We start from the raw sequence: 22,601 nt of genomic DNA, 5'->3' as shown, positions 1-22,601 counted from the left end.
CCGACCAACCCTTCATTCTTTTGGTGATATGGCAGTAAACCCAACCTTTTCGTCCGTGTTTAATGCATGCATTTTTAAAGAAACTGATATAGCTGAGCTATGTCTTGTAATGGAAATTAAGTATTGCCCACACTCTAAAAAGCCCACATCTTAAAGCTCAAATTTTGAAGGTTTTTCGTTTCCTGCAGCAATTATGTATCACTAAATGGTGTTAGATTGCACCACAGAGCATCAAAAATGCAACATTTTCCGGGCTCTTAAGCGGGCCCGGACGCCGTAGAGGTTTCGCACTCTGCGCTTGCAATACTTGGTCTGGATCCGCCGTTTTTCCGAAGTACCCCCCCCCCCCAATACTTCACCTTAGTCACGCCACTGTTGATATGGCGTAATGTCTCTATGTTTTTCGTGTGACATTTTTAAAAACTTTCTTTGAGCATTGTTTTATGGGAACTTTAATTGCCGTGCGGCATACAAACAAAAGTTCAAGAGAGAGTTCCAAACAAGAATGTGTCGTGTTGTTCTTTCTGCTGTCGTCGGGAGTCTCATAAATACATGGTTCCGTTCGTCAGAACGCAAATGTACCAAATAACCTCTTTTCCCAGATGGTATTAGGCCCTGGAACGCTGTCTCGGCCACTTGTCGACAGCACCCCCCCCCCCCCCCCCCCCGGACTGTTTCAGACGGCTGTGCGGCACCATAATGTAGCCCGAGCCCTACATGTAGCCCGGACCTAAATGTAGCCCCAAACATGCCCTAAATGTAGCCCGGACCTAAATGTGGCCCCAAACATGCACCTTATGGTGCCGCTCAGACGGCAGATGCAGTTCTTCCAGATACGTTAGCTGCCCGCTGTTTTTCCTGCACCATGCAATCACATGGCGCACGCAGTTACGTAGTACGTCACTGGTCTGTACTGATCAAGGAAGAATTAAGTATTGGAAGTGTACATAGACTTCAAAAACTTAGTTTTTAACAAGAACTTGTCCTTTGTTTTTTTCTACACGGAAAAGACTCGGAAAGCTGGGAGACTATAAAATTTCGAGTAAAACCTAGTTGTCCTGCTGTTCCTCGGAGGGGGTGGTGCCATGTTTTATTTCCTCTTCTGTTTTCTTTTCTTGTAGAACAATTTAACACTCTGCATAGTGGAAGTATAACTAAGAGATGTTTGCGGTAACGCCATGTTGCATATCGTGTCTTGTTCTTTTGTTGTTGCTGTTGGTTGTTGTTTGTTGTTGATTTCGTTGTTGGGTTGCTTTATCGTTTAACTTATTTAGTTTTTGGACCTTGTGATAACTGTTGTGTTAAGTGTTCTTAGAACTTGTCTTGCCGCGCAAGATATTTTGTGTGTAATTGCTGGACGGTCTTTTTTACGGTCTCGTTATCTGGCACATTTTGTCACAATGAATACACATTAAATAAAAAATCAAATACCGCAACGATGTCTCTGTGATTTCCACGCTGATTTTATTCAAAATAGACTTTGCTGTGCACACAATAGCGTAAAATAAAGTTCAACGAATTCGTTACAACTTCAAAAAAGTTTACAATAAGAAATTGTTCAACTGCATGAAATAAATTGTTAATAATTTTGAATAGTTGTAAACACTTCTTTGAAACATCATGTACATAATTAACAGTTTTAACTAGGGCCTACTTTATTTTAATTGTTTTTATACACAAATGCTATTACTTTCGATATAGGTTGTTAATATTTACACAATATTTTAAAAACTGGATTTTAGAAATGTACAAGTAAAATTGAGCAATGAAAGCAACGGAACATACTTATCTAATATTAAAAATACTAATTAATAAAGGCAGTTCCTCTCGCCTCACACCCCCACCCCTTTAACTATTTTGTTTGAGTACACTCACAAGTTTAGGAATGAAATGATACGCATAAAAAATGTGAAAAACGATAACAAAAGTTAATAGAACACCCCAAAATATTAATAATAGTAATACAGCTATTACATTAATAAAATATATAAAACAAAATTATATTAAATAAAACGACTGTCAACAAAAATAGTTTTGTTTAACTAAGTGAATAAATACACAAAATGATCAATATAATCTAAGAATCCCTGAATAAGAAGTACAAATAAACAATTGTTATATACTTTAAAGGTAGTGGACACTCTTGGTAATTACTAAAAATAATTATTAGCGTGAAACCTTTCTTGGTAACGAGTAATGGGGAGAGGTTGATGGTATAAAACATTGTAAGAAATGGCTCCCACTGAAGTGCCATACTTTTCGAGAGAGAAGTAATTTTCCACAAATTTGATTTCGAGACCTCAAGTTTAGAACTTGAGGTCTCGAAATCAACTATCTAATCGCACACAACTTCCTTTGACAAGGGTGTTTTTTCTTTCATTGTTATCTTGCAACTTCGACGACCGATTGAGCTCAAATTTTCACAGGTTTGTTAATTTATGCATATGTTGAGATACACAAACTGTGAAGGCTAGTCTTTGACAATTACCAATAGTGTCCACTGTCCACTGCCTTTAAACACTGTACTGAAATAGAAAAATCTAATAATAGGCCATACCCTTTTGAAAACACAACGGAGTGCGTCTCGACATAATTAATCAACACTAACAATTATTTAAAAACCAACCTAAATTAATAAACAATCTTATGACCGAGATGTTTGACACTACACTGGGAGATTCTGAAACGCTAGGTGGCAGAAGACATACCAGGTGAACGTGTTTACGTTGTACTGAGCATGTGCACATTATTTAGAAAAAACATAGGGTGCGTTCGTTTAGCTTCCCCGGTGTGGCGGTTTCAGTCTTCCGCCGTGTTTATTTTTCCGGGTGACGTAGCCGGACATTTCAGCACGTTGTTCGAACGGTTTTAGCTTTCCGGCGTGTTCAGTTTTCCGGGTGACGTAGTCAGACAAAAATACCGCCGCGAGTACCTGGCGAGTACTGTAGTTCAGTAAAATAAAAATAACTAACTAACTAAATAAATAAAATGAAAAACGGTAATACATAAATTTAATAAACTAAACCAGAATAATACAAAAAAATCTTCTGATTCTCTGACGCTCCTTCGGTATATGTACAACTGGTTAAATACAGGATAATTTGCTTGGTCTTCACACCAAATTCTCTCATACGATCCACGCGTTCGCCGCTCGTTGTACTCGTGGACGCCGCCATGACAGCTACCGGACAGTAACACGGATGACTCAATACGGCACTAAAAATTGACTAGTTTCGCTTGCTGTGCGCAGGCATCGCATGACGTAATGTTACCGTATTTGGTCATTCGGAAAACTGAACACGGCGGAAAGTTGAAACCGCCACACCGGGTCGACCCCCGGTGTGTGGCGGTTTTTTTTCCAGGACAAAAGTGTGCATATAATTACCCACGTTCGTCCTGGAAAAATGTGGGTAATTATCTGCACACTTTCGTCCTGGAAAAAAAAAAACCACCACACACCGGGGTCGACCGAGGGAAGCTAAACGAACGCACATTTCGCTGATCAGTCTGCTGTCACCTAGCGTTCCAAATGTCCGCAATTGTTTGCATTGTAAGATAATTGATAAACCAAGGTATTTACGCCACACTTGAATACAGACTAAGCAACCAGTTGTTGCCGCTCTCATGAAAAAAAACCCAACAATAACCATTAACTCGACCCTCGTCACAGCCTCCTCCCGTACCAGACAAAGCATCGATTACACCGTCCAGTAACTCGATGCTACAGCTCACCACCAATAACAAGCGCATCACATTCACCCTTAGATTCAAGCCTACTTTTATTGTGTTGGAGATACACTAAAAAAAAAATATATCACAAAAACCGCTAATCTGACTATAGGCTTGACAGGTTCGAGTCTTGCATTATTTGACTTATTCACTCTTCTAGATTTAAGGCGAATCAGCATACGACTTGACTTGGTTCAGATTAATTCGGAAAATGTGAATTGAAATGGTACAGCGCCCTTGTATGCATAAAAAGGCTGCCTACATGAGTTCCTGTAAAGACACAGCCGTCGATTTCACAAAGAGTTAGGACTCGTCTTATCTCGAGTTAGGACGAGTAACTCGTCCTTACTTAGAATTAGTCTTAATGTCTGCAGGCTACAGTGCAGGGTTGGACTCTTCTTAAGTCATAAGTTTAATCCTAAGTTAGGAAGAGTTCTGTGACACTTTTGGTAATATTGTCAAAGACCAGGGGTCGATTTCACAAAGAGTTAGGACTTGTCTTATCTCGAGTTAGGACGAGGAACTCGTCCTAACTTAGGATGAATCTTAAGTTCTGCATGCTACAGTGTAGGGTTGTGACTCGTCCTAAGTCCTAAGATTAGTCTTTAGTTTGGGAAGAGTTTTGTGAAATCGACGGCAGTCTTCTCACTTGGTTTATCTCAACATACGCATAAAATAAACCTAATGAATTTGAACTCTTTTGGTGAAGGTGTTTGCTTTCAGATGCTTGATTTCGGGATCTCAAAATTTAATTCTGAGGTCTCGAAATCAAGTTCGTGGAAAACTACTTCTTTCTCGAAAACTACGTTACTTCACAGAGGAAGCCGTTTCTCACAATGTTTTATACTATCAACAGCTCTCCATTGTTTGTTACCAAGTAAGTTTTATGCTATTAATTTTGAGTAACTACCAATAGCGTCCTGCCTAAAATTGAGTAAAAAGTTGCCTCTTTCTCAAAAAGCAAACATTTAATTCAGAGGGAACCGTTTCTCACAATGTTTTACACTAACAACCTCTCTCAATTGCTCGTTACGAGCGAAATAAGTTGTTTGTTGCTAATAATAATTTTGAGTACGTACCCATGTTGTCAGGTGCCTTTAAAGACAACGTATAAATGTATTTGTTTTGTCTGTGAGCCGTTCAACATTTTTTTAACCTAACTATGTGCAACAATGTCAGTGCAAATGGATGTTGCGTTTTTTGTGATATCGCTGAAAATCTGCAGGGAGATCTGTCCGTGCATGCAGCAGTGCAAATCAAAACGTGACAGCAGCAACTTTTACTTGTAATTAAAATCCTTTCAAGTAAGTTAAAAAAAAAAAAAAAAAAAAAAAACATTAATTGTTCCTCTCGTGTAAAGTTGGCCAGTGTTTTTTTCTCTGTCTCGATTTTTTTTTTCCGACGGAAAGATTTAGGAAAGGCCATTGCGTGCCATCAATGGAAAGCACACACTAAGTGACCTTAGTTATAATACCCTGTTGTTATTTTATCAATTCTTATGTACATTGGTTTTTTTTTTCTAGCGGTATTATACTCGTCCTAACTTAGGACTAGCCTTAAAGTCACCTGGAAATATAATTTTTTTTCCTTTCAAATATAATAGTATATGCTTACGAACAATAAAACAATTTTTTTAGTAATTGTAATTAGTAAATATATAAAGTTGTTTGGGGGGCTGACTCCGCCTACCCCTTTTGTGACGTCAATCGAGGCAGACTTTGCCTGCAATGCGTATAGTAAACACACGTGCAAAGTACATGTACGTCCAAGTCGTGAGTTGGTACATTTCAGAAAGTGTTTTTCTGCATTTAGCAGCAATACACCTGGTCGGCATTGCCGGAAAAAAAAGTCTGCCTCGATTGACGTCACGAACAGCGCCCTCTCGGGTCGGGGTCTATTCTTAAAATTGTAAATAACATAAGGACTGATTTTTTAAAACCTTAGTTAACTGTTTATTCACATTCCACTCATCAAAACACATATACTAGTGACAAAAGCTTTATTTAAAAAAAAAATACCACTTCCAGGTGACTTTAGGTTTGTAATATTATTTCTTAGATCCACCCTTCAGCCGATTTAATGAAACGCTATAGGATTAATCCTTTCACAAGTTAGGACGAGTAACCCGTCCTAACTTAAAGAATGGGTTAATGCTTCCTACGCTTTCGAATACGGAACTGAACTCGTCATAGATCCTAAGATTAATCCTAAGTTAGGAAGAGTTTGGTGAAACCGACGGCATGATGCAGTTACACGTTACTGTTCAGATCAAAGCGTGTAACGTTAGCCGTCGTGCACTCCGTACTGCAGTCTTCACGAATTGGATCCATTCGAATGTCAGTAGTATGGTTAACGTGGTTGTTACGGACCTCTGCGTGGTTATTGTCCGATTTGGCGGCCCATACTTTAGTATCGATCATGGTCTTGGTGGTGTCGTCCGGTGAGTAACTGGACGTGGACGCACCTCGCGATCCCACGCGTCGCTTCTTCGGGTTCTTGTCATCCGGCGGCCCTAGCCTCATCAGCTTCAAACATTTGGTGCGCTTGTTGAACCACAGGAACACGTACGGATTAACGGCCGAGTTGGACACGGCGAAGATCCCGAAGATTCCGTAAATCTCGGGGTTTATCGTGCCCTTGTCAAGATTATAGCTGCGTATCATTTCCACGGCGAAGTACGGTAGCCCGCAAAGGACAAACATGATGATTATAACGGCGCTCATTTTGAGTGTCTTTATCTTGGCTCTGTTGAGCGAGGACGAGCCGGTGCTCTGAAGGTGCATCTTCTTCTTCTTATTCACGCTTCGCGGTTTGCCCGAAGTCTCACGAGCCTTGTCCCATATCTTCTTGGAGAGTCGGATGTAGGCTACGGTGATGATGCCGAACGGGAAGAAAAACGTTATCAGGGCACCAAAGGTGATGTAAATCAGCCGTTTGTCCGGCGTCTGATTCAGGTTGGTTCGGCATGTATCGAACCCCCGGTGTTGGAGTTCCCACACGAAGAACTGGGGTACGGAGAATAGGGCGGCCAGCCCCCAGCCGAGAATCATCATCTTCTTGACTGAGAACCCCTCCTTGAGGGGTGCACGAATAGCCTGGTGCCTGTCTATGGCCATGATCACCAGCATGAAGCTGGAGGCGATCAGTGATGCAGTCTGCATAGCCATGATGGTCTTGCACCCAACGTTACCCGCATACCAGCGGTATTCCTGCAGTTCGTATATAACGGATACCAAAATGTTGAAAATACAGACACAGAAGTCTGCTGTGGCCAATCCCAGCACGATCCTGTTGACCCGTGATCTCCTTTTGCGATTGTTCCAAATCCAAAGGAGAGCAAGACAGTTTCCGATGACACCCATGAAGAAAAGCACGAAAAGGACTATGATACGCGTCCCAGCGTGGTGAACGTTTTTCGACGTGGGCACAATTGCTGGTGTTGTTCTGAGTATAGCGCCATCTGTTGTCAGGTTAGAGCTCTCAAGCGCGTACCCAACTTCAGTCATGTTGAGTTGGTGGATGGCTCCGTGAGGTATCATAGATCGGCAGACATTAGATCCAAGTGGTAGTCCTCAAGTTGGTAGTCCTTGCTGAAGATTAAAAAGAACAAGATAGACATGTTAAAATTATACAATGTACAAGTTATAAAAATAGATCCGCAGTTCAACCCATTGACGGGCAAACAGATAGCAATCCCTCTTAACATTATTACGGGTCTCGTGGGGCCTGACCCCATTTCTTGGTAAGATATGACCCGATGCATCAAACTGACACAAAATAAAAAAAAAAAAAAAAAAAACACCCCAAAACAAACAAGTCTCTTGGCTAGTCTCTGTGGGTTTACAAAGTGTAACACCCCAAAGAAGGTAAAAGGCTTATATTATGCCAAACACAACCACAAGCGAAATCTCATAATAAGACGTCACAAATTTTATCTCCCTTTCGAAGTATTTTTTTCCAATTCAAGTGGGGATAAATCAAGTGTTGTCTGATTTCGTTCTGAAGATGCCTCTATGCATGCTCTCCTTGCACAATCTGCTGCTCTCGTGTCAACATTTACCCGCATCCCGGGTCCCGAGGGGTCTGACCCATTTCTGGGTCAAGAAATGGGTCAAACTGACGCATAATCCGATTTAAAACCCCAGTCACACACCCTTAGGAATGTTCAGAGTGGGGTTTATGTACATAATCACCCATTTATAGCACATCTCAACTTGAATCGTCCCAGTGCACTGTACATTATTAAAGTCACCTGGAAGTGGTATTTTTTCAAAATAAAGCTTTTGTCACTAATAATGTGTTTTGATGAGTAGAATGTGAATAAACAGTTAACTAAGGTTTTTAAAAATCAGTTCTTATGTTATTTACAAATTTAAGAGTAGACCCCGACCCGAGAGGGCGCTGTTCGTGACGAGGCAGACTTTGCCTGTAAAGCGTAGAGTAAACACAATTGCAAAGTACATGTAAGGACCAAGTCGTGTTTGTACGTTTCAAAAAAAAAAACCAAGTCGTGTTTGTACGTTTCAAAAAAAAAATATTGTTTTTTTCCGGCAATGCCGACCAGGTGTATTGATGCTGAATGCAGAAAAACACTTTTTGAAATGTACCAACTCACGACTTGGACGCACAAGTACTTTGCACGTGTGTTTACTATACGCATTGCAGGCAAAGTCTGCCTCGATTGACGTCACAAAAGGGGTAGGCGGAGTCAGCCCCCCAAACAACTTTATATATTTTTTTAACATATAAATCGTGACAAACAATTACTAAAAAAATTGTTTTATTGTTCGTAAGCATAATATACGCTTATGTTTGAAAGAAAAAAGATTCTATTTCCAGGTGACTTTAAGTGATTTTCAATCTCGAATAACTGATTTTACTTAGTGTCGAAAATCAACGAAGAGCCGTTAGGATATCAGCAAAGGCAACCATTAAACGTGACTTTTAAGTTCCCCACCCAACTTAGCTTAGCAATGATAAAAAGCAGGGCATTTTTCTTCTTCTCCAGAACCGAGAACTCTCCCGATATTCTCAACTATCAAATCCGCGGCAGTAGATTTTTAGAGTGGCAAGACAGTTCTTTATAGAACAAACTCTGGCAAGTAGACACACACATGGTGTTCCGCAAACCATTGATGTCTGGCTTACCAATGTGTCCAACGCCATATTGCTGCTTTATAGCAGTTTTGTGTAATGAAATTGGGCGAGCAGGGTCATGAGTTAAATAACAGACTCTCATTAGTGAGGGTATTAGAGTCAATAAAGCTGAATGGATTAGTTGACCTTAACTAATAGTTCTGATTAACCTGGGACCGGGTATTAAATTGACATCTAAAAGACCGCCACTATTAATCCTGATCCTATTAGGACAACTCGACCAGTTAAATTATCCGATTTAACATCCCGATTGAGTATTAAAGGGGGATGTTTCTTCAGATCTACTTATACGCCCGGTTGGCATGGCCAGCCGAACTCTATCAAAACAATCAATTGTATAAAACAATGATTTGGTTCAAAACAATTTTTACTATTCATTTGTGTAACATTTTCTACAAACTATTGCTATCTGTTTTTGCGTTGCATTTATGGCTTTCCGGGCTGTGACAGTTGCTATAAAAAGGTCTATACGGAGCCCAAGTCGGTACCACCAACTAATTTTGAAATATTAAAAACAAATGCTGAAATTATTTCTTTTGAAAGCTATGCATTCCATGTAGAACCTTGTAAGGGTTTACACAGTACTACGGCGATTTAACAGCCACAGCCAGGAACACCGAAACGAACAATAATGTTCTTTTCGATAAGTGCACTTGGTTCTTTTACATGCGTTACACAACACATGTGACCAACGGCTTTACGTCACATCCGAAGGATGATGCAATGGTTAAGTACTGTATAGCTTAAGGACACAAGTGTCATGGCTGGGGATTCGAGCCCACACTCTGCTGATCAGAAACACCAGAGTTTATCGGTGCTCTGAACCGCTCGGCCATGACACTTCTAACCTAGCAAATGTTTATTGCAATTTTTAAGAGTGGTGACCAAACGTATACCTTCCCTCGTAATGTATGGCTCAGAAAGAAGATAAAACGGATGGGTGATACACAAAACTTCTGCGAAAATGCTTCAATGTACCAACATAATAACTGTATGTAAATGAACCAAAAACTGTGTACTAAAACACAACAGCATTACCATAGACTCGCAGGGCACTCTTACAGAAACATCAAAGAACACGTTGTCTATCAGCTTATCACCTGGTCGCCAAAACGTGGTAGGAGAAATAGGGGAAGGCAAAAACTCAGTTATACATATGAAGTTGCCAACAGGGACATCGCGATGTTTCCACAGCTGATCTTCCCAACTTTAATGAGGGATTGGCCAGGATGGGCAAATCTGAACGTGATTCCGACCTCGATCGACAAGAGAGAGAGAGAGAGAGGTTATTTATTTTTATCTATAGATACAAATAAATAATAATAACTCTTACATAGCGCATTTCACAATAACCGTATCAATGCGCTTAACATTTAGTGCCCTGGTCATAGGGCCGATAACATCCATTTTAATGTTTTTCAGTATACAACCTGGGCAACAGTTTATATCGCTCCAAAGGCTTTTTCATTCACAATATCAACCTCTACCCTCGCAGGTACCCATTTATACACCTGGGTGAAGTGTCACGACCGAGATACCTCCCCTTTAACCAGCTGCCTTTCATATAGTCCAGCCTCCTCTGCTGAAGTATGCCTAGCTACCACAAAGTCTCGACCAGTGAAAATTACTGAGCACATTGGACAAACCTGACACTTTTTTCCCTACACCTTCTGACTCTTACTCTCCAGGAGAGAACTCTCAATTTACCTTCTCATTGATCCCTTGTCTCCGGGAACGACGAAAAATTTCGATATCATATCAAAAGAAAAACCTGAACAAGATCCCAATCTTCATGGTTTGTACTTCACATTCGGTTAGCATTCACTTATACTCAGCAAGAAATGACTTGAATGAGTCCTGCCACATGGAACAGGAAATTAAGGTCTGCCACTGACAAAAGGGGGCCACGGCGCTCAATTTCAAGCAAAAGGCTGACGGTGGAAGGCGAGAGAGAAGACACAACAAACCCCCTAACTCCTGAAAATAATTATTAGAAGACACGATCATCTCCACGTGTATCCAGTAGTACGATAAACAGGACAGTGGGAATGTTTGACTGTGGATTGTTACCCACGGCGTTGTGCCAATAATTTGATATTAACCTCATTTTCCGTTTATCAAAGCACGCTGTTTTTGTCTGCACCGAGTAACAATTTAGATACCAAAGAGAAGGATACTCCATCCTTCTCAAATTAAAACCGGGCAAGTCGGGAGATAGTACTCAGTAAATTTTTTTTTTTTTATAGTGTCCTACATCTGAGGAAGTACACCACTTTTGTGATTACTTTGTAGTGTGGTGATTTACTCTGTATATAGCGTCGAGCCATAACAAGGACTACAGACATTTACGGTGGAGGGGTGAAGTGGGGGTACTTAGCTAAGCCCTCGCCGGGTCTGGCTTAGGCACCACGTCAAGAGAACGTCAAACAAACAAAAAAAGAACCAAAAACAACAACAAACTCATCAGCGAGATTGAACACTGTCAGTGACCACCATTAAAGTAATGCCCCGTGAAATACGATCGACTCTATGGCTTGATATTAACCCACATTCGTCAGTATATAAATGCAATATTTTAGTGTAATTCATGACGACTGTGAAGAATCCACGAAATTACACAGTGCGAATTCCTGACTTTCGGGATTATGTTTTTTGCGCCGTTTTTTTTTTGTTTCTTAAAAAAGCTCCTTGCGGAGAACCTTGCAACGAAACATCAGATTGGGGGACACAGATTTTTGCGAACAGGCACAGACCTATAGGTGGATTTAAAGGCTTAAAGGCAGTGGACACTATTGGTAATTACTCAAAATAATTATCAGCATAAAACCTTACTTGGTAACGAGTAAGGGAGCTGTTGATAGCACAAAACACAGTGAGAAATGGTTCCTTCTGAAGTAACATAGTTTTCGAGAAAGTTAAGTATTTTCTACGAATTTGATTTCGAGACCTCAGATTTAGAATTGAGGTCTCGAATCAAGCATATGAAAGCACACAACTTCGTGTGACAATGGTGTTTTTTCTTTCATTATTATCTCGCAACTTCGACGACCGATTGAGCTCAATGTTCACAGGTTTGTTATTTTATGTATATATTGGGATACACCAAGTGAGAAGACTAGTCTTTGACAATTACCAATAGTGTCTACTGTCTTTAAAGAAAGAAATCATTATAGTATTCTAATCAAGTTATATTTTCTTTGATATCGGAGATCCTTTATACTTTGGTAAGGTATATTATGGTGTGGATGATATCGCAAAGAGGTTGTTTCAGTGAAACATTCCCGATGGCGTTATCTATCATCAATTCCATCATGGGAGGTAGGCATTGAGATGGTATTATCTGTAGTTCTTGCGTAGTGTATACAAACCTCAAAGAAAGACGGGGAAAAACACAAGACAAAAAAACATCAAGGACAACTAATTAAAGACAGCGACACCTACAACGACAATGACAACGACATTGACAACGAAAACGACAACGACAATGACAACGACCACGACATTGACAATTGCAACGACTGCGACAACGGCTATGGTAGCGGCAACGACAGTGACAATAACTCAAACAATTACAGTTGCAGCGGCAACAGCAGCTGCTGCTGCTGCTGCTGCAAAAAAAAAAATCACAACAACAGCACGCAAAAGCGACGACGACGACAACAAACACACGAACACATAACAAAATAATTGAAGCCAGGAAAAAACAGCCTTGAAAGATACTTGGTTATTACAAATTATTGTTGTTGTTTTTTTCCGTAAAAACTTTAATTGGGTCGAGTACTCGCCGACAGTCGGAAATTACTTGTCTCCAAAGTAGACTATTAATTGCAACATGCACCCAAGAGTTTAGTTTTAATCATTAATTGCAGGACGAGCCCTCCCTTGAAATGTGAATCATGTACAAATCTATAACATTGTCGCAAAGGTCCAATTTGGAATTACAGTTAGAGCACTTAATGAAATTAGTGCTTTCACAGAGTCACAATGGGGTCGGCAGGTAGTAAACCCCTTGTCACCGACCGGTGACCCCCTTCTTATCTCGACTGGTTTGCGTCCCCCACACAAACCATCGATTTGTCTCGCTAATGATTTTTGCAGAGTCTCGTGAACCGACTCATAAGCATCAATGAACTAGTCCTCAAAAATTCAATTGTCTACTTTTTTTTTATTTCATTCTAATCATAGAGCTATCCCTCCCCCACATTCCCCCATGTATAACAAATTATGTATAGTCTACTCTTTCAAACATCTCTTCTTATTGTTGCGGCACCCGCTGCCAAAACATAGGATTGGAACTGCCTCTAGCTACCGGGCAATCTCGGTAGCTCTAGAATTGCAAGGGTCGTGGGTTCGAATCCCACCTGGTGTATGGGTACAAACCAAAATTAATAATCTTAATATATCTCTGTCCTCGACGAATTTATGCCTAGCTTTAGCTTATAGTAAGTTCTTCAATTATTGTGGTTTCTTCAATAAACTGATGTCTGTTAGCACTGTATATACTCCCTAGTACTTTCCCGAGCTCTGTGAACAAATCACAGGCATTACGTGGGTGGGAGTCGAGCCCACGACCTTTGCAATTATAGAGCAGTGTTTTACCCATTATAGACCACCGAGATTGCCAGGTAGCTAGAGGCCCGCGGTACTGAGTATACCGTGCTATATTTATGGGTAGAAACAAAATTAATATTCTTTATCCCCGATGCAGTCTTCCATGTATCAAATTAGTATTGTTCTTATTATTTTTGAAACAATTGCTCCAACAAAATGTTGCAAGGGGGTATCGCCATCCAACGATGACACACAAATAATCGGAATAGGTCCGATGTCATCACTGCAAAGCTTGAAAATATATCGGCCGGTTTTCCGAACTAAAAGCTTCGAACCATTACACTTTAGTACTTGTTTCTAAAGCACATAACAAGCTTGTTGTTTCAGAAAATACAACAGCTCATTGCAATGTCCCAGTAAAAACATTCCTGGTTTGAAGGCATATATAGACACATTTGGTAATATTATTGCCAAATATTATTCTCACTTGATGTATCCCAACAAATGCATACAATAAAACAAAACAAATCTTAACTTAATTGGTTATCGAAGTTGCAATAGTGAAAGATAAAATACAATTTTTGCCAAAATTTGTGTGCTTTCAGGTGCGTAAAAAATATATATATAAAAAATACCATGGGCATGAAACCTTTATTGAGTGAGGCTTACCTCTTTCCCAAGTTACTTCAGAGGGATACGTTTCTCATAATGTCATAATGTACTATCAATAGCTCTCCATTGCTTGCTACAAATGTGTGTATATGCTATAGTAAATGTTTTGAGTAATTACCATTAGTGAAAGTGCCTCTAATAGGCCAACATAGTCTTCATCTAACCAACGTCATCACCTACATCAGAAACAGATGCTTCAGAAACCCCTACCTCAAAATTGCGTTATGAACCAGGGACCTCATTCCATTTATGAGCATGACGCGAGAGCCGGAAACCTGCCTGAAAATCCCCCTTCTGTCACCGTCTTCGGTTTAATGAATAGAATTGTGATGACGACTTCAGGCCGTCCGTCTTCAATTTTCCGGAGTTTTGAGCTGGCACATTATTATCCGAAGACACGTATGGATCACGTTCCTATATCAGATAGTCACTGTTGCTTGCACAATTAATTGGTTTCACCGAATAACACAATATATAGAACGCACACACGCAACCCGAAGCGTATAGTGACCCAGTAGCACGATGGCAGAAGGCGCGCCAAAACCAAACTTTTGAGGGGGAAAACATAAAGCTTTATGAAAGATCACTTTGTGTAATTAATCACACGATTTGCCTGCGTGCGTTAAGATGATCAGAGTATGGCAACGAAGCAATGATAATATTGTTGCTTCGATATTATAGCAATTACACGTTCTTGATGCCGTTTTCATGATAAAACAGTCACGTCTTTTATTCAATGCCCTATAAATTGTAAATATTTAACAAGTGATTTTTATCTGATATAAACGATAACCCACTTTTCTCTGTGTATTATCTTTAGTCGTGATTCGATCATAGTTTATATTGTATTCACTTATGACACAATACAAAGGTTTGGCAAGTCCACGGATACGGATTCAGTTACGGATAATTACGACGACCGTAATCAATCACGTTGAAAACACGTTAGCTTTTGTTACATACGATACGGTAAACGTAACCCTTTACGTTTTTTCATCCACCCCATGCATATGAACAATTGAATATACCAACATTGTAGTAACACATGTTTTAAAACTGTTGCTGTGACGTCATTCTGTTGATTGAAGGACGTGTATATTACGAATCTACACTAAACTGTATATTCGTATTATATTTACGAATCTACACTTAACTGTATATTCGTATGATTCAAACTCTAGATTCGTTACGAATCTACACTTAACTGTAGATTCGTATGAATCGACATTTTAGATTCGTTACGAATCTGCACTCTTAACTGTATATTCGCTATTAACTTAATCCATGGCAAAGGTACAATATGGAATTCTGCAAAACAGTATCCGTTTTGCAACAACGAACTCCCGTACCTACCCGTTGTTAACATGCTTGTAAATTAGAGACGCTCTATTTACGCGTCACTTGAACGTACAAAGTGTTTGCGATAATTATTTGCGAGTGAGTCGAGCAGAGGGCAACTGCTGCGAATTGTTCGTTGCGAATTTGTGACGTCAACATTCGCTTCGCATTCGCATTCGCAGGAAGTATGAACCGGGCTTTAGACTGAAAACTATAGTACGGTCCTTTTTTGCCAAGTATAGACGGAAACGCTCATTGAAAAGCACCGAGTGTATACACTCCAGGGGTATATGTAGCCTATATAACACATCGTTGTGTAAGGGGTAAAAAATATAATCATATCATATCCAATGTTTATGCCTTAATCCAAAAGCTTGTTCGCTCCAATTGTTCTATTGATCGAAGCTATGCTTTTAGGGGGAAACACAGTTCATTAATTTGACCAGTGGAATCTGGAAGATGCTTGTGTGTTAACTATACCACCATCGATCAGATTATTCCAATAATGTGTAATATTGTTTCAGGCTCTGTCATTTTGGGTCTTAAAGTAATGATAGCTTTAAGAAGCATCTGAAGAAGAAAAGCAACATGAGGGTATGGTCTCAGCTGCTCCATCGTGTGTGTTTATAGCTGGAATTATAATCTATAATAAGGGTCTTATTGTTGTTTTGGGTAACAACGCAACACAAATGATGTCACAAAATGCGAGCTCGGAAACATGGAGAAAATTAATCGGTTCGTCTTCAAAAATACTTTAACACGAGATGGTTTGACCGAATGAAAGAATGAATATGTTATTGTCATAACCAATATTGAAAATTTCCTTACTCTTTATACTGTGAGTGAAACAAACAAAAAGTGATTCAGATGCCACGTCGTGATAAAGGGTCGATATATCGCCTTGTATTGAGAGAAACTTTTTGCGACATCGAGGCATTAGTTTTCGTTGGTCAAGTGGTTCAGTTGACGTCATTTTCCGTCTAAAATGAAGCACACAATAATAAAGACATGCAGTGGTTTTACAGTCTCAACGATCATTGGATAAACGTACAGTGACGCAAGCTTTCAATGTCTTTTGATTGGTCCGAGGTGATGATTGGCAGCTGCAATTGTTGGTCATCTGAGCAGCGTGTACAGTGTTTGGGTTGCATGCAATGTTGTTTTATATACATGTAGGCCCTACGTTTGATTTGACTGAGAATCTCCATAAGGAATGAATTCAAGGTCAGAGGTGCAGAGCTGGTATCTGGCGCAACTCACGAACCTCGAAGAGTGACGTCAGATGTTCAGGCTACATAGCCCATTGTGCAGTCCCATCTGCCCGTAAGACGGTACCCGGTCACCGGCGTCATTACAGACCCGGAACTGTGTCACTGGGTGAGATTCGCCATATATACCAGAAAAGAAGAGCTGCTTATCCGAAAACTTCATTTCCAGAGACTGGTCCGTAAACTATAGCAACTTATCTTTCTAATCACACAATCTCTGTATTGGAGCATTAAACTATCATGTCCCCAAAGTGTGTCACTGTTTCCCGTTTCTGAGAGATAATCGCCAGCATTATTAACACCCCATCACCACAACCTACAAGAAGCTAGGTGAAGGTCTCGATTTGTGCGTCTTTAAGGTGAAGGTCTAAATTCAATACCACCTCTTAAAGGTGCTATTCACACGACAGCAATTCAACTATGGTCCCTTGCTTAAATTTTAACATGGTTGAAAAATGATACATCAATATTGGACAAGATTTTGCAAGAGAACTCGAGCAGTAAAAGGAAATTGTTGTCCCTTCATACGAAATAAATTGTTTTTAAAACCATGCTACAATAACAAGCGACCCTTGCTAAATTGCTCCCGTGTGAAAGTGGCTTAATAAGGTGAAGGTCTTATTCCAACTCTGAGGTGGAGGTCTCGACCTCCTTTTGCTCTATCATTCCACGGTGTGGAACTCAAGCTCCACCCTTAAAGGGTTTGGCTTCTTGTTGTATGACATACAAAACACAATGTCCACATATTTTGTTGAAGAAACTAATGGCGAAAAGTTCCCTTAAAACATTACTTGCTTAGAAGTGCTGTACTTTTTGTGAATAATGAGTTAAAAAATGTCACGGAAATGATTAACAGCACGACTGTACAACCGGTACTGCTATTATGCGACTCTCCTAAAAAAACATCGCTTTGTGATTTTCACTTGTAAAATAACTCGGGAAGCTGAAACTTCTACATGTACATGTATACAAATATCTTCATTCACAGTGAGTAGGGATTCATGTCATGGCCACGGACCTGAACTGCAAAAGGTATAAACACCCTTTAAGCACATCGTCATCCAGTTTAATGCCATAAGAACTTGGTTTAATGTTATCAGTCCATCTGCTGACCAACTGTCTCCCCTGGTGTATTGTAATCTATTCCTCAATCTATAGTACTACGCTGGATCGGGGAAGATCATCGACTTACACCACACCATATGTCGATATACTTTTACAACATCAACACATCAAAATTTAGTTTAGAGCACGGACTCTGAATACTGAGTCATCAGGGTAAGGGTTCGAATCCCGGTCAAGGCACTTCTTAAATCAAACACTTGTCTCTTCACCCACCAGGTGTACTTTGAGGGCAGAAATGGTTCTTGTGATGGATTTAGATTGATGCGCTGCGTATCGTGCAATAAAGGCTGTATACTCCCAAGGGAGCCGAGATCATTTAAGAAATGAGCACTGACCAGGAGTAGTCATAGTCTTGATTTGCGACTTTTTTTTTTAAATGTTAATCGCCGATAGAGGGCGCAACATCAACTGGCTTGGGAGGGACTGGGCAAGTCTACGAACTTGGATCAAAACGGGTACATTTTAACAGATATCTCTTCTTATGTAATTTGTGTTGCGATATTGGCGATAGACTGGTCCCCTGTCTCTCTTTTTTTGTAACGTTATACACAGGTATTGGCTTTCTTATTGGCATTAATGTCGGATTTAGCGGCGAATCTCCACAACCATGAAAACAATGTGAAATGACTTGAAGCCTGAAGGTGACTATGTATGTTGGCTCAACGTGGCAGATTTGAGCACTACATACGAATCCGCTATTATTTTTCTATTATTACTAATGCATCATCGATGTCCATTATTGTTCCACTCTGATGATCAGTCCCATGTTGTGATTGTCACTCATTAAAGCCATTGGACACTCTCGGTTAACAGTATTGTCCAAAGGCCTACACTTAGTGTATCACAACTTATATATAAAATAACAAACCTGTGAAAATTAAGGCTCAATCGGTCGTCGAAGTCGGGAGAAAATAACAGGAAAACCCACTCTTGTTTCCGCACGTTTTGCCGTGTCATGACATGTGTTTAAAATAAATCCGTAGCTATCAATATCGAGAATTGATAATTGTTTTAATGTGTTCTCAAAAACATAAAGCATTTCATGGAATAATATTTCAAGAGAAGTCTTTCACCATTTACCCTCTGTAAACCCTGTAAGTTATTTGTAAATCTGTGAACTTTTTTGGGGGGTATGTTCCGAAATTGTATAATGGCTTTAAAACAGTTTTAGGCATACTTGTGTCTCTCTCATTATGGACAATACTATTATTCAACCCATAAACCGCTAATGTATTAACAAACAATAATTGTTTTTCATTCGTCACCCCACTTCACATAGAGCGAGGCTCATTATTGCGTAGTCATGTTCTGCCGAAACTATCGCTTTTGGGCGAGTTCGTCTGTTTATAAATTACTTTCGGAAGTTGTACATTAATATGTAAATCATTGGCTGACCGTATCAGTCGCTTTAAAGGCAGACTTTTGGTAATTGTAAAAAAACACACACAAAAAAAACAAAACAATATCCTCACTTTGTGCATCCTTAAACATAATGCATTACATTATTGTGGTTTTTTTTTCAATTGGTTATCGAAGTTGCAAGAAAACACTCTTTCTGTATGATTATTGTGTGCCTGCAGACGCCTTGGAAAGGCCATGTCAGAATCTTTTTCAGATTAAAATATTTCAGTAAAAAACTCTTTTCTCTTAGGCCTACTTCAAAGGGTGTTGTTTGATGCCTAATATTCAGTACACTTTACCGAGTAGTTTTTCTTGTCATTGACTTTGGAGTAATTACCAATTATATCCTGTGCCTATATATGAGAGTGTCATTTTAGACGTTAAAGAGAGTGGACACTTTTGGTAATTACTAAAAATAGCTATTAGCATAAAACCTTACTTGGTAACGAGTAATGGGGAGCTGTTTATAGTAAAATACACTGTGAGAAACGGCTCCCTCTGAAGTAAAGTAGTTTTCGAGAAAGAAGTAATTTTACACGAATTTTAGAATTTGAGGGCTCGAAGTAAAGAATCTGAAAGCACACTTCGTGTGCGTTTTTTTTTCTTCTTTCATTATAATTATCTCGCAACTTCGAAGACCGATTGAGCTCAAATTTTCACAGTTTTGTTATTTTATGTACATGTTGAGTTACACCAAGTGAAAAGACTGGTCTTTGATAATTACCAATAGTGTCCACCGTCTTTAACTATTTTGTTTTCATAATACATCGAATCTTGAGTCTTCCTTTTGAGAGCATTCGAAATGTGGACATTTTTGAAATGCCTTACTTCATCCAAAACAACGTCTTGAAGTGTTTTGTTTTCGTCCAGAAACCCTTGTATACATTAGTGAGACGGTTTTACATCAAATATTATGACAACGTTCTTTCAAAATAGTAGCGGTATTCAACTACGGTGGCTCATTTTAAAGGTTAGGTACCCCACAAGGTGTACCCCATTATATATTATATGTATTATAATAACAAACCTGTGCAAATGTGGGCTCAATTGGTCATCGAAATTGCGAGAAACAAAAAGAAAGGAAGAAGAAAAAACACCCCCGTTTATGGAAAATATATTATGTGCTTTTAGATTCACGAGAAAGGCTTCATGCCTAAAACCTTTTTAGATAAGTTTGTGTGTGAAAAAAATGCCCCTTTCTTTTAAAATTACATTATACTTGAAAGGGTGTCGTTACTTACAGTTTTTCAATACAGACATCTCTTTAGTGTTCTTTGTCAAATAAAATTGTATGTAATTACCAAAATTAACCCCACACACTGCCTTAAAGGCAGTGGACACTATTGGTAATTACTCAAAATATTTTTTGGCATAAAATCTTATTTTGTAACGAGTAATGGGGAGCTGTTGATAGTATACAACACTGTGAGACATGACTCCCTCTGAAGTAACGTAGTTTTCGAGAAAGAAGTAATTTTCTATGAATTTGATTTAGAGACCTCAGAAATAGAATTAGCATAAAACCTTACTTGGTAACGAGTAATGGGGAGCTGTTGATAGTAAAATACACTGAGTGATGTAGTTTTTGAAAAAGAAGTAATTTTACACGAATTTTAGAATTTGACGTCTCGAAATCAAGCATCTGAAAGCACACAACTTCGTGTGACAAGGGTGTTTTTTCTTGTATTATTATTTCGCAACTTCGACGACCACCTCAAATTTTTACAGGTTTGTTATGTTATGCATATGTTGAGTTACACCAAGTTCAGAAGACTGGTCTTTGACAATTACAAATAGTGTCCAGTGTCTAATAAGAAGATAGCTTATATACATTAAAGTTTGTTTGTAAATTAATTGTGTACAAGACATCGAGTTTTGAATCATTCCTGTTTTTTGATCTCATGTTGCGGCCCCAATTCTAAATGCGTCACATTTTAATCTTAAAAAACACTGTATATATTGTAAGTGTTTTCTTTGTCGCTCAGAAGCCATTGTATATAGTGGACAAGTTTCTACTCCAAATATTATGCCACAGTTCCCGTCAAAATACAGAAGGTAGGGCCCATTAATCTCTTAGTGTTGAAAACAGTGTCTTCCACACAATAGTGCGGCGCTAATTGCTGAGCGATCAATGGGGTTTTATCACTCTATTTTGCAGGTAAAGTGACAGAGACCGAGATTTGGCTTTTGTGTGTCAGGTCGCGCTGATTGAAGATTGAAAGGCGAGTGGAAAAGGCAAAGTGGTATATCGTTTCTGATCAACACATTCTAAACGTGTCCGTAAGGCACCGACATCCTGTGCTCTTACAGTCAATGCTTGACTTCATCAAACGTGTCTACGTTTCACCCTAAAGGGACACGTTGCCTTTGTATTGGCCGAGTTGGTCTATGACAATCGTTTGTAACTGCATGTGTCCCTTTAAGGGTTACACTTTTCGTAACACAAAACACCATGTCCACAGATTTACATTAAACTTACACAGTTTCGAGATACTGATAGAAGAAAGCTTACCTTAAAATTCTACTTATTTTTCCTTCTGGTTTTTGAGAAATGAGTCAAACAATGCATGAACATTATTTTACCCCAAAATACCAAAACGGGTCAACACGTTTTACATGATAAAACTGAGACGAAAATTTATTTATTTCATGACACTGTTTTACTTACTGTTCAAAAAATAAAGCACCGCATCAGGAAATATTCTAAGGTAAGCCTTCTACCATCATTATCTTCAAACTGTGTAAGCTCTTCTTCTTACGCAGGGGTGGATACTTGGGGCCCGGTTAATGCTTATCTCCCTCCTTCTTGATTGAAATTTAACAGTTTAGGGTACACATTGTGCACGGCTCGCCACCAATAAAACATCGGTCAATTCGGTATCATGGGACAATACAAGGTAATGTCATTCTTGATCATAGATAAGTTGTATGAAATGTACACGTTTTTTGTTTTGAGTCAACTCTTTTGCCTACATATTGGAAATAAATAACAGACAATAATGCGCGTGTATTGAACTTGAGAAAACAACCAGAACAAGACAATTTTCTTATTTTATGAAATACTAAAATCTTATTCCTAATCATATTCGGTAAAGAATTATATATATAACTAATCAAAGTAATTAAACTTAAAACATGCACAACTAAACAACACAAATCATTAATTACAAAGATGGTTTACAATGATATGTGTCCTCGAACTATTGGGAAGCAATCTTTCAAAGTGCATCATGATGTGCGAGTTCACGCAACAGGGTAAACATCCTGGCGACTTGGACGTATTGCTCCACAGTATTAACCGCAAATGAAATATAGACTTAATTTTCTCTCCATTGCCGGGGCCTCCGCACTTTTATTCAG

The 22,601-nt window shown here is 39.2% G+C and overlaps 1 protein-coding gene across 1 annotated transcript in view; it reads right to left on the bottom strand.

The window, feature by feature from the left end:
- Nucleotides 1-5,743: 5,743 nt before the first annotated feature.
- LOC139942224 (isotocin receptor-like) overlaps nucleotides 5,744-22,601 on the bottom strand; it is a 63,551-nt gene continuing 46,693 nt past the window's right edge. The window contains exon 3 of the mRNA XM_071939010.1: nucleotides 5,744-7,319. Coding sequence (XP_071795111.1) covers nucleotides 5,979-7,268 — 1,290 coding nt within the window. The 5' untranslated portion in view covers nucleotides 7,269-7,319 and the 3' untranslated portion in view covers nucleotides 5,744-5,978. The remainder of the gene's footprint in view (nucleotides 7,320-22,601) is intronic.

This window comes from Asterias amurensis, chromosome 9 (assembly GCF_032118995.1).
Source record: "Asterias amurensis chromosome 9, ASM3211899v1".
NCBI lineage: Eukaryota > Metazoa > Echinodermata > Asteroidea > Forcipulatida > Asteriidae > Asterias > Asterias amurensis.
Note: the sequence above shows the minus strand (reverse complement) of the source record. Positions and strands in the feature narration are given on the sequence as shown.